General features: G+C 37.1%; 1 protein-coding gene across 4 annotated transcripts in view; it reads right to left on the reverse strand.

The window, feature by feature from the left end:
- Nucleotides 1–12,045, reverse strand: part of LOC106460025 (matrix metalloproteinase-21-like) — a 53,923-nt gene that overhangs the window by 5,563 nt on the left and 36,315 nt on the right. For all 4 annotated transcript variants that reach the window (XM_022386633.1, XM_022386636.1, XM_022386632.1 and 1 more), the window contains 4 exons: nucleotides 8,730–8,907; nucleotides 5,956–6,249; nucleotides 4,968–5,210; nucleotides 636–814 (listed from right to left, as the gene is read on the reverse strand). In XM_022386633.1, the coding sequence (XP_022242341.1) occupies nucleotides 636–814; nucleotides 4,968–5,210; nucleotides 5,956–6,249; nucleotides 8,730–8,907 (894 nt within the window). The remainder of the gene's footprint in view (nucleotides 1–635; nucleotides 815–4,967; nucleotides 5,211–5,955; nucleotides 6,250–8,729; nucleotides 8,908–12,045) is intronic.

Raw genomic sequence — 12,045 nt, forward strand, 5'->3', positions numbered from 1 at the left:
GTGGGATTGACCATAACATTACAACGCCCCCACGGCTGAAAGGGCAAGCATGTTTGTTGGGACGGGGATTCAAACCCGCGACTCTCAGATTGCGAGTCAAACACCTAACCACCTGGCCATGCCGGGCCCACAAAGGTGGTAAGCTGTTACTGATGCCAAAGAAGGCCACACTTAAGTATTAGCATTAAAGAAACTTACATCATTTTCGGTACAAATATTTTTCATCATATAAATACAGTACTAGTTGGTTCAGTTTAAATGATTATATAATAAACATTAGTAACTTGCATTTAACATTAAAATGGTTCTTTACAAACATCCTACGGCAAGTCTTTTTTTTTTTGTGTGTGGGGGGGGGGGAGGTGTTAAGGGAAACTATGGGACTGTAAAAAAAAAGGGGTAATACTCCCATGTATTTACACTTGATTATCAGCAATGATTAATTTCTAATCGATCTATAAAAAATCCTACATTGTGATGAGAAGAATGGTCACCAGTTTACGCGTAAATCTGGTAAATGATAATCCAGAGCTGTAATTGGCACCTTATCATATGTCGTTTGGAAGTTCAAACAGGTTTAATTTTAGTCTTCACAGAAAAAAAAAAAACGTCCACTAAACAAATAATAAACTTACGAATTTTCCTTTGAAAAAATACAAGTTTCCATCACGTTGGTCAAAAAACACGCTGTCGATGTTTCCGGGTATGTTTGGGAACCGGGAACCTTGGATGCTACGAAAATTGGCTTTGATACTTTTAGGGTAACCTTCAATGACTGAATGTTTTCCGTTATCATACTTGTAGTAGTAAGGACCTAATCAACATCAAAACAAAACTACGATTATTTGTAAGTCTGTATAATAGACCACAAAAAGACATTATAATGCTATATAATATTCGTAATTTAAAGTTTTATTTTTAACATCTTTAAAACTGCTTGACAGTTGTATTTCTTTTATATTAAAACTGCTTGAGAGTTTTTTTTTCAATTTAAAATTGCATGATAGCTATGCTCATTTTACGTTAAAAACCGCTTTAAAACTAGTTTTTATGTTAAAAACTGCTTTAAAACTTGATTTTATGTTAAAAACTGCTTTAAAATTAGTTTTACGTTAAAAACCGCTTTAAAATTAGTTTTATGTTAGAACTGCTTTAAAACTTGATTTTATGTTAAAAACCGCTTTAAAATTTGTTTTACGTTAAAAACCGCTTTAAAATTAGTTTTACGTTAAAAACAGCTTTAAAACTAGTTTTTATGTTAAAAACTGCTTTAAAACTTGATTTTATGTTAAAAACTGCTTTAAAATTAGTTTTTACGTTAAAAACCGTTCTAAAATTAGTTTTATGTTAAAAACTGCTTTAAAACTAGTTTTTATTTTCTTTCAATTAGATAATTGGACATTTCTTTCACTGCTTTCTTTATTGTTAACAGTGAGGGCCATCAAACAATGTATTATAATCTTGCATGTAAGTACACGAGACAAATATATTTAGCTGTACCTGTTACCAAGGTTGATTTTTAGTTTTGATATAAGAAGGTAGTTTCCTCTCGGTGCCAGAATTATCTTTAGATATACAGTAAAAAAATCAAACAGACTTACATTCTAATACTTCATTATTTGTCTGTTTGTTTCAGAAACACCCACCGCCAACTCTTGGGCTGCTGTAATCGAACAGTTGGATTTGCCCATTACTCTTATAACGCATTCACGGCCCCAAGGTGCAAAGAGTGATTTTACAGCGAAGGGACGCGAACCACAGTCCCTCGGATTTACTATCTTCATGGTGACACAAAATTATAAACTCTCATGTGATTAGTATCCCACTTTTTAAGGCTAAAATAAACGTTACTTAGTGAGTCCTATGTATGTGACATATGTCAGTGAAGGAACGTTATTTAGCGAGTCCTATGTACGTGAGATATGTCAGTGAAGGAACGTTATTTAGGGAGGCCTATGTACGTGAGATATGTCAGTGAAGGAACGTTATTTAGCGAGGCCTATGTACGTGAGATATGTCAGTGGAGGAACGTTATTTAGGGAGGCCTATGTACGTGAGATATGTCAGTGGAGGAACGTTATTTAGGGAGTCCTATGTACGTGAGATATGTCAGTAGAGGAACGTTATTTAGGGAGTCCTATGTACGTGAGATATGTCAGTAGAGGAACGTTATTTAGGAAATCCTATGTACGTGAGATATGTCAGTAGAGGAACGATATTTAGGGAGTCCTATATGTACGCGAGATATGTCAGTGGAGGAACGTTATTTAGCGAGTCCTATATATGTGAGATATGTCAGTGGAGGAACGTTATTTAGCGAGTCCTATGTACATGAGATATGTCAGTGGAGGAACGTTATTTAGCGAGTCCTATGTATGTGAGATATGTCAGTGGAGGAACGTTATTTAGCGAGGCCTATGTACGTGAGATATGTTAGTGGAGGAACGTTATTTAGGGAGTCCTATGTACGTGAGATATGTTAGTGGAGGAACGTTATTTAGGGAGTCCTATGTACGTGAGATATGTCAGTAGAGGAACGTTATTTAGGGAGTCCTATGTACGTGAGATATGTTAGTGGAGGAACGTTATTTAGGGAGTCCTATGTACGTGAGATATGTCAGTAGAGGAACGTTATTTAGGGAGTCCTATGTACGTGATATATGTCAGTAGAGGAACGTTATTTAGGGAGTCCTATGTACGTGATATATGTCGGTGGAGGAGTTAACCTGTCTCTTAAAGAGCCTAACAACAACCCATGAATTTTAAAATGAACATACGAAAGATCCTTGGTGACGACCTCACTCACTTTCCTTTTAATGACATAGAAGATGGTTATTAATGATGTACAGGTCTCACTTTCCTTTTAATGACATAAAAGATGGTTATTAATGATGTACAGGTTTCACTTTCCTTTTAATGACATGGAAGATGGTTATTAATGATGTACAGGTCTCACTTTCCTTTTAATGACATAGAAGATGGTTATTAATGATGTACAGGTCTCACTTTCCTTTTAATGACATAGAAGATGGTTATTAATGATGTACAGGCCTCACTTTCCTTTTAATGACATAGAAGATGGTTATTAATGATGTACAGGTCTCACTTTCCTTTTAATGACATAGAAGATGGTTATTAATGATGTACAGGCCTCACTTTCCTTTTAATGACATGGAAGATGGTTATTAATGATGTACAGGTCTCACTTTCCTTTTAATGACATAGAAGATGGTTATTAATGATGTACAGGTTTCACTTTCCTTTTAATGACATAGAAGATGGTTATTAATGATGTACAGGTATCACTTTCCTTTTAATGACATAAAAGATGGTTATTAATGATGTACAGGTTTCACTTTCCTTTCAATGACATAGAAGATGGTTATTAATGATGTACAGGTCTCACTTTCCTTTTAATGACATAAAAGATGGTTATTAATGATGTACAGGTTTCACTTTCCTTTTAATGACATAGAAGATGGTTATTAATGATGTACAGGTTTCACTTTCCTTGTAATGACATAGAAGATGGTTATTAATGATGTACAGGTTTAAAAACTGTCACAGAAGGTGTTCAATACGTCTCCTACCATTCTCAATCACCATATCATGACCATCCCTAAAGGAACCTTCTGCAAGCATAATACGTTATGGTGATTTTATTCACCGATCTTTTACTCTGATACTAATTCTATTCAAACCACCAAACCAGAGATGTGGGAAGTGATCTAGGGAGTAAGTATAACACGGTTTATAGTGTCCAAACTTATTCTCCTGAATACAACTTATTATTCTCATTATTTTCAAGACCAGAAAACACAACACACAAGTTTTAATTACGGACACAGCCGACGATAGAATCAGTTCACACTAAAAGTGAAAACCCAAGCTTACTGTGTTCATAATTAAAATTTCAACGTTACAATGATACCTTCTGTTAGCTACATCTGTTTGGTTAATTTTCGAGTATTTTCCTCTTAACTGTAGGTTGAGGTACTGCTGTGGCTAAAATTAAGGGATGAGACGCAAATTTTAAAAAATACGAACGTAAATTAAATCTTTTATTTAAAGTCGTTTAATACAAAAAAAAAATCACAAAATAATACGGCAAAAGACTATAGTAGTATTTAGTGTTTGTAGCGCATTCTATCGTGTTTTTTTCAAAACTTTTCAAATACTCTTTCGACTTTTGGGCGAAGAAAAACTTTTGATCATAGCTTTAAAAGGCCTGGTGGTTAGGCCACTCGACTCGCGATCTGTGGGTCGCGGGTTAGAATCTCGTCACCGAACATGCTCGCCATTTCCAGCCACGGGGCGTTATAATGTGACGGTCAATCCCACTATTCGTTGATAAAAGAGAAGCCCAAGAGCTGGCAGTGGGATGGTGTTGACCAGCTATCTTTCATCTAGTCTATCACTTCGAAAGTAGGAACGGTTAACTCAGACAGCTTGATACGAAATTCAACAAACAAACAAACAAATCTTTCATAGTTCATATAAGTTTAGTTCTTTCACTTCTACATTTATAGATGAACAAATCTCATAGGGACATGTTTATTTTGATATACACAGTAACAATATATATATAGATAACATGTTCTAATATTTCTTTACTTATCGGAATTTTCAACTGACCAACTTCAGGAAGTTTCAAAAGGGAATAACATGTCAGCAGGGGTGAAATTATCAAAAAAGTAGACCTACTCAGCAGGGTGAGGTGGACATGATTTTGACAAAAAAAAAAAAATCAACAACAACAACAACAAAAAACAAAAACACGACAAAGCAGCTCAAATAAGTCCCGGTACTAGTACAACAGCCTTAAAGAAAAGTTGTGAGTACCGGCAGAATTTCACACCTGTATGTCAGTGCTCTTGAGGAGAATTTACGAGTTTACGTTGTTTTTTTTCTTTTTTTCTCTCCTTTAACACTTGCATGATGAAAGACAAAACATAATGAACACCCACCTTTAAAGAAGTAAGCCTCGTTTTTAGTGTAAGTCCAAACGTGAACGTAAGCATCTATCTTATCGGGAAGACTTTTCCATTCTGGCTTGATATTCCGAGGGTCACCATAGCGGGTCCGGTTGTATCGGTTTTCATACATCCAGTAATGGTCATTACGAAAGAAAAAAGTGTTGTAGATAAGCTCTCCATCATCTCTTCTCCGAACCCAGTCAAATACTGTATCAAACCGTCCATCACAATCTCCTAAAGTCACAAGAGGCATAACTACTTTTAGTGACAAAATACGGGTTTGTTTATAATTATTTCTAGTTACTCGCGAATAAAACAAAACACGGGTGTATAACTATCTTTAGTTACTCGTGAGGAAAACAAAACACGGGTGTATAACTATCTTTAGTTACTCGTGAGGAAAACAAAACACGGGTGTATAACTATCTTTAGTTACTTATGAGGAAACAACAACAACATGAGTTTATGTAACTAAACTTGTCTTTCTTCTGATTTTAACTCAAACTGTTTGCTATTATTTTGAACAAAAGCAGCTATTTCTAACCCCACTTAATCAAAATGGAAAAATAAAACCAATTTCGTGAAATAAGTCTGATCTACTAAGAGTAAAACCATATAACATTAATTTACGTATGAAAATATGATAATAATTCGAGTCGTGTTTACAGTTTTTAGTGTATAGTACCCACTTTGTGATTTTATTTTCAACATAAAATGACTTGTTTGTTTTAAGCGCAAAGCCGCGTCTGTTGTAGGGATTGAACAGGTATCGTGGTAACAGGGCGCCAACTCTAGGGGGGAGAGGCGCCGATTGACGAACAAAGTGAAAAAAAATGTGTCGTTTTTTGTGTTTTTTTTTTTTTAGGGGCGCAGAATTGATATGTTGCACTGGGCGCCGTCAAACTTCGGTACGACGGTAGGTTTGAAAGCCGATTTTTAACGTTATAAGTCCGAAGACTTGTCAAAGTACACAACTTACCGTAAATCTTCTGGACCAACTTGCGATCCTCCCACCCGAGCTCGAAGTTGTTATTAGGTATTATCTGCGAGTAAATGGCATACATGATGGAGTAGCTGAGATTTGTGTGAAGCAAGCCCAGTGCGTGCCCAATCTCGTGCACAGAAACTTTCACAAGATTGGTTCCATGATCTGAACCAACAGTCAGGTGCTCGTCATCGTCCACGTGGATCTCGGCGTTTGTTTTTAATTTGATTGCATGTGACAGCTGACCACCAGCACCGTCAAAGTGATTGGGGCAGTTCAGATGGTCACCTATAGGCCAGGAAACGGTGCGAGATCAGGTCACAACATATTAAATATCTCATGTTAAAAACAAACAAACAAAGAAAGGATGACAATAGCAACGAACACAAACTTTTACTTATAGTAAAACCTGGATACTCAACTCGCAACCTGCGGGTTCGAATCCTGTCACTGAACAATTCTTGCCCTTTAAAGCGTGGAAGTGTTATAGCTTAATGTCAAACCTATTATTCGTTGGTAAAGAGTAGCCCAGGAGTTGGCGATGGGTGACGTTGACAAGTTGTCTTCTATCTAGTCTATCACTTTTAAGTTAGGGACGGTTAGCGCAGATATCCCCCAAGCAGCTTTGTGCGAAACTAAACAAAAAAACTGTCAATCTATGTACTGTTTATATCAGTTGGTCCTTTGTCGATCTATGTATTGTTTATGTCAGTTGGGGTCTTTTGTCAATCTATGTATTGTTTACGTCAGTTGGTCCTTTGTCAGCTTATGTATTGTTTATGTCAGTTGGTCCTTTGTCAATCTATGTATTGTTTATGTCAGTTGGTTTTTTTTGTCAATCTATGTATTGTTTACGTCAGTTGGTCCGTTGTCAGCCTATGTACTGTTTATGTCAGTTGGTCCTTTGTCAGTCTATCTATTGTTTATGTTAGTTGGTCTTTTGTCAGTCTATGTATTGTTTATGTCAGTTGGTCTTTTGTCAGTCTATGTATTGTTTATGTCAGTTGTCCTTTTGCCAATCTATGCATTGTTTACGTCAGTTGGTCCTTTGTCAGCTTATGTATTGTTTATGTCAGATGTGGTCTTTTGTAGGTCTACGTATTGTTTACATCAGTTGGTCTTTCGTACGTCTATGTATTATTTATGTCAGTTGTAGTCTTTTGTCAGTCTACGTATTATATCAGTTTGTTTATTGCGTTACCAAAAATCGTGAACCCCGGTGGGAAAACGGTAAGTTTACGAACTTAAAACGCTAAAATCCGGGGTTCTATTCCCCGCGGTGAACTTAGCAGATAGTTTAATGTCACTTTGCTCTAAAACAAACAAGCCTATAATCATACGTTATCCTGAAGAAAAAAAGTAACATCTTTAAAGAATTATTGCACTTCTCTGGGACAGGAGAGTTTTGGACCACCCAGTAAATAACTCACTGACTCATCGTATTAAGTTCAGAATGGTCTCTGGATTTTGTTACAACCTGTAGCTTGTTACTTCACTTGTTTTTTTACTCAACTTTAAATTTGTTACGCTTTCACAACTTTTGGAAATAAATTTTAGCCTGTCCAATTTTTATTACACCCTTTTTTATTGATAAATGTAATTAACTAAAAAAAAAAAAAGACCATTATGTGAGGGTGTAGTCACAAAAAAATCCTCTGAAACGGAGTAAGAATATGGAGAGGTGAGGGAATTATTTGAATGACATTAGCACGTTTTGTCTTGTCTGGATCGGACCTGGGAGGGTAAGATTCAATTCAGACCCCTTTCTCTCCGTAACTCGTTTTTTGTTCGTTTATTTGATTTGCTGAACTTCGCGCAAAGCTACTCGAGGGTTATTTGCGTTAGCCGGCTCTAATTTAGAAGTTACGGAAGAGAGAGGTTAGGCAGCTAATTAGCACCACCAAGTCTTTTACCAACGAAAAGTGAGATTCATTGTACCATTATAACGCCCTCACGGCTGAATTGGCGAGCATGTTCGGTGTTAGGATTTGAACCCACGACCTGCAGATTACGACTCAAATTCCCAAACTCACCAGGCCACCCGTAGCTTTCTGTGACGTGTTCAAATATACGGCATCCTACTGTGTATATGGGATCACACGCGCTTTAAAAAATGTCTAATGGGTTCCTGTCAACTATAGAACAAAATTATTGATTTTGTTTTATTTCTTAAAAAAATATTCCTACGCTAGCTGGCCAGTGACGTGAAATGATATCTTGGCAGTTTTTTTTTTTTAATATTTTTATCAATACAATTTTGGTTTAAATTGTGATTTATGAAAAAGTAAATAATAATCGTTTCACACACACAACTAAGTTAAGAGATATAGTGTAAAAAGTCTAGAAGCGACATCTATATTTCATAAGTTTTAAAGCTTGGTTTGAATTTCGCACAAAGCTACACGAGGGCTATCTGCGCTAAACGTCCCTAATTTAACAGTGAAAGACAGCTAGTCACATTAGAACGGCTGAAAGGGCGAGCGTGTTTGGTTGGACGGGGATTCAAACCCGCGACCCTCAGATTGCGAGTCGAGCGCCCAAACCACCTGGCCATGCCGGGCCAATTCTAAAGAACTGGAATAAAATATTTTAAATAAACCGTTTAGTGTTCTGGAAGAAAAAAAATCATTCTTCTTTTTTTTTTCTACAACAGCTGTTAACTCTGATTAAATCAGGGTTTTAATTGTCTCAATAGTGTTTGAGGGGTAAACTCATCTTGTGTGAGACCATGTAAATAAACTTAACTAAAATAACTCCGTTTCACTCACGTTTTCCGAACGCGATTAGAATATCCACGTCGTTTACAGGAGATTTGTTGTCCTCTCTGAAGAGAAGCGGGATCACTTCACTCCACATACGAAAGGCCAGTGCTAGTGCTGCCCTCTGTTTGGTGACTGGTAATTGTCTGCTTGTTGCCGATCTGATAAGCCTCCACCTAACAACGATCTGCAATAATCCAATTAAAGAAATAAGTGGGAGAGAAAAAATGAAGGAGAAACAAACAAGTATTTTTAGCGAGATATATATACAAACTCATAATATTATAATGACACGTACATGTCGCTCAAGTTAATTCGCAAAGACACATACAGAGTTCCCTGGACTGAATAAAAAAACGAGAACAACATCAGAGGGGCACTCAGTAGAGCGCATGCCTCCGCCACGCAGCGTTGATCATTTTCGGCTCTGAAAAAAATATGAACATGTGTCAGTACGTCCGTCGTTACCCAACGGACATGTAGCATTTTTTTTTTTTGGCGGGAATGACATTCTACAAATATCCACCAAGTTTCGGTCAAAATATGATCATTTTTTTTGAGTGAGTTATAGAGTAAAAATAGTTTGAAAAATCGGCCCCTATGTTAACCGATAGGGATTTTGTTTTTATTTTTGTGACCTTGACCCACCCCAAAACAAATCACTTCTAAGTTGGGTCATAGTCCAAATGTAAACCAACTTTCGTCCATATCCATTCAGCAGTTGACAAATCTGGCTGACAAACACACACACACAGAGCTGAAAACAGCTTCCATCCAACTTCGGTGGCGGAGGTAACTGGATGTCAGTAACGTCGTACTTAGTCACATCTCAAGTTCAATAACCAATTTTAACAAATTATTGAAACTCGAAACATTAGTTTTAAAAATAAATTAAACATAACCAAGCTGTTAAAGAACAAAATGCGAGTCTGAAATTGTATTACAATAATTAAGAAAAAAAAAAGTGAAAAAAAAGCCGTTTGAATTATTGAGATCAACAGCTAATCAACTTTCAGAACACATGTAATTGGTCGATACACAGCTAATCAACTTTCAGAACACATGTAATTGGTCGATACACAGCTAATCAACTTTCAGAACAAATGTAATTGGTCGATACACAGCTAATCAACTTTCAGAACACATGTAATTGGTCGATACACAGCTAATCAACTTTCAGAACAAATGTAATTGGTCGATACACAGCTAATCAACTTTCAGAACACATGTAATTGGTCGATACACAGCTAATCAACTTTCAGAACACATGTAATTGGTCGATACAAACTATCCAAGATTTTTGAAAATGAATGCACTGTTTTGGCTAACTGGGTTCAAGCTCCAGTCCCAGTTTCTTTTCACTTAAAACAATTTTTGTTAGAAAATGTACTTTAATTGATTCATAATATGAATTGAACTTACTATTACTACTCTAAAGTCTGTAAATGTAATTGTATTTCAAGTATACAACTTCTGTAAACACATAAAACAATTCTCTTTCATTTATTAACAATGCCCCCCCCCACTAATCATATATCACCATTAATTCTTAGATTCTGCGGAAAGTACAGCTAATTATATTCCAACTGTTTAGCTACGAATGTTTGAAAGGGGAGTTAAACCAATAATCCTTCTCTGCACTCTTTCCATCAGCTTAGCGTTAGTATACCCCAAACTGAAGATGTTTTAAAGAGCAATTAAACTAATAGTTATTCTCTGCACTCTTTCAATAAGCTCACTGTCGCTATACCCCAAACTGAAGATGTTTTAAAGAGGAGTTAAACTAATAATCCTTCTCTGCACTCTTTCCATCAGCTCAGCGTCAGTATATCTCAAGCTGAAAGTATTTCTTTTAAAAAATTAAACCAACAATCCTTCTCTGTCCATCAGCTCAGCGTCAGTATACCCTAAGCTGAAGGTATTTCTTTCAAAAAATTAAACCAACAATCCTTCTCTGTCCTCTGTCCATCAGTCACATCCTTAGTCCTTGTTCTTTAGCACCTGTGGTTACTCAGTGACGCCCAAAGTACATACGAAACTGTTTTGAATTTCGTGCAAAATTAGACGAAGGCTATTTGCGCTAGCCGTCTAGTGATTTAGTAGTGATATTTAGCAGTGATAGAGTAGAGGGAAGGCAGCTAGTCAATACCGTCCACCGCCATCTCTTGGGGTATTCTTTTACATACGAATAATGGGATTGACCAAACACAGCGCCCCCACAGCTGGGAGGGTGAGCATGTTCGGTGACGGGGGTCTGCGAATCGAGCGCCCTAACCATCAAGCCACAGCTGGCGCAGTGTTTACTATTTAAGGTTGCGCCCTGTGCAGTAGCGTATTTAACATCGGGGTCCCTCATATCGCAGGCCCCCAAAGTAAAGCAAAAATAAATAAATAAACTTATTAATTTCTATACCTATAGTAGATCAGTATGGATTGGCCTCCTAAGAAAATTGCATCGGGTAGTCTGAAGTGTTAAAAATGCCTCTGGCCCTGAGGAGCCCCCCAGTGGCACAGCGGTATGTCTGCGGACTTATAACGCTAGAAACCGGGTTAAGATACCCGTGGTGGGCAGAGCACAGATAGCCCTTGTGGAGCTTTGTGCATAATTAAAAACAAAAAACAAACCCTGAGGACTGGTAGTTTTGAAGAAAAACAAACAAAGAAAACACAGTTCAAAGGTTTAGAAATGAAATGTGGGGAGTTGTTTTAGAAAAATACTTTATTGGCCATCCTTTCAATCACGTGTTTCTATACTCTCATCGACAGCAATCAAACTCCATATAGCGTATTAAAATCTTTATTAAACACGGAACACTTGTTATGGTTGTGACTGTTTTATTAGAATAATTATTAGAAAATTATAATACTGACTTTAAATAAACGTGACTTTCAGCATTCAGTGCTCTTGGATATGGACACTCAACTTCAAATCACAGCCTGGTAGTTAGGGGGCGCTAGACTCGCAATCTGCGGGTTCAAATCCCTCTCACCGAACATGCTCTCCCTTTCTGCCGTATGGGGCGTCATAATGTAACGGTCAAACCCACTATTCGTTGGTTAAAAGAGTAGCTCAAAAGCTGGCGGTGGGGAGATGTTGACTAGCTTCCTTCCCTCTAGTCCATCACTTTGAAATCAGGGACGAGAAATGCAGATATTCTTCGATTAGCTTTGCGTGAAATTGAAAACAAAATAAGCCAAATCAATTCTTCAAATCAAGAATAACACAATATTTCGCAAACTGATTTCATAAGACGGGCGGATAGTTACCTCGAAGGTAGTGGCTGCGGCAGATTTACCGGCAGCGTTTAACACGACGACAGTTTCC

This window comes from Limulus polyphemus, unplaced genomic scaffold, assembly GCF_000517525.1.
Source record: "Limulus polyphemus unplaced genomic scaffold, Limulus_polyphemus-2.1.2 Scaffold695, whole genome shotgun sequence".
In the NCBI taxonomy this organism is placed as follows: domain Eukaryota; kingdom Metazoa; phylum Arthropoda; class Merostomata; order Xiphosura; family Limulidae; genus Limulus; species Limulus polyphemus.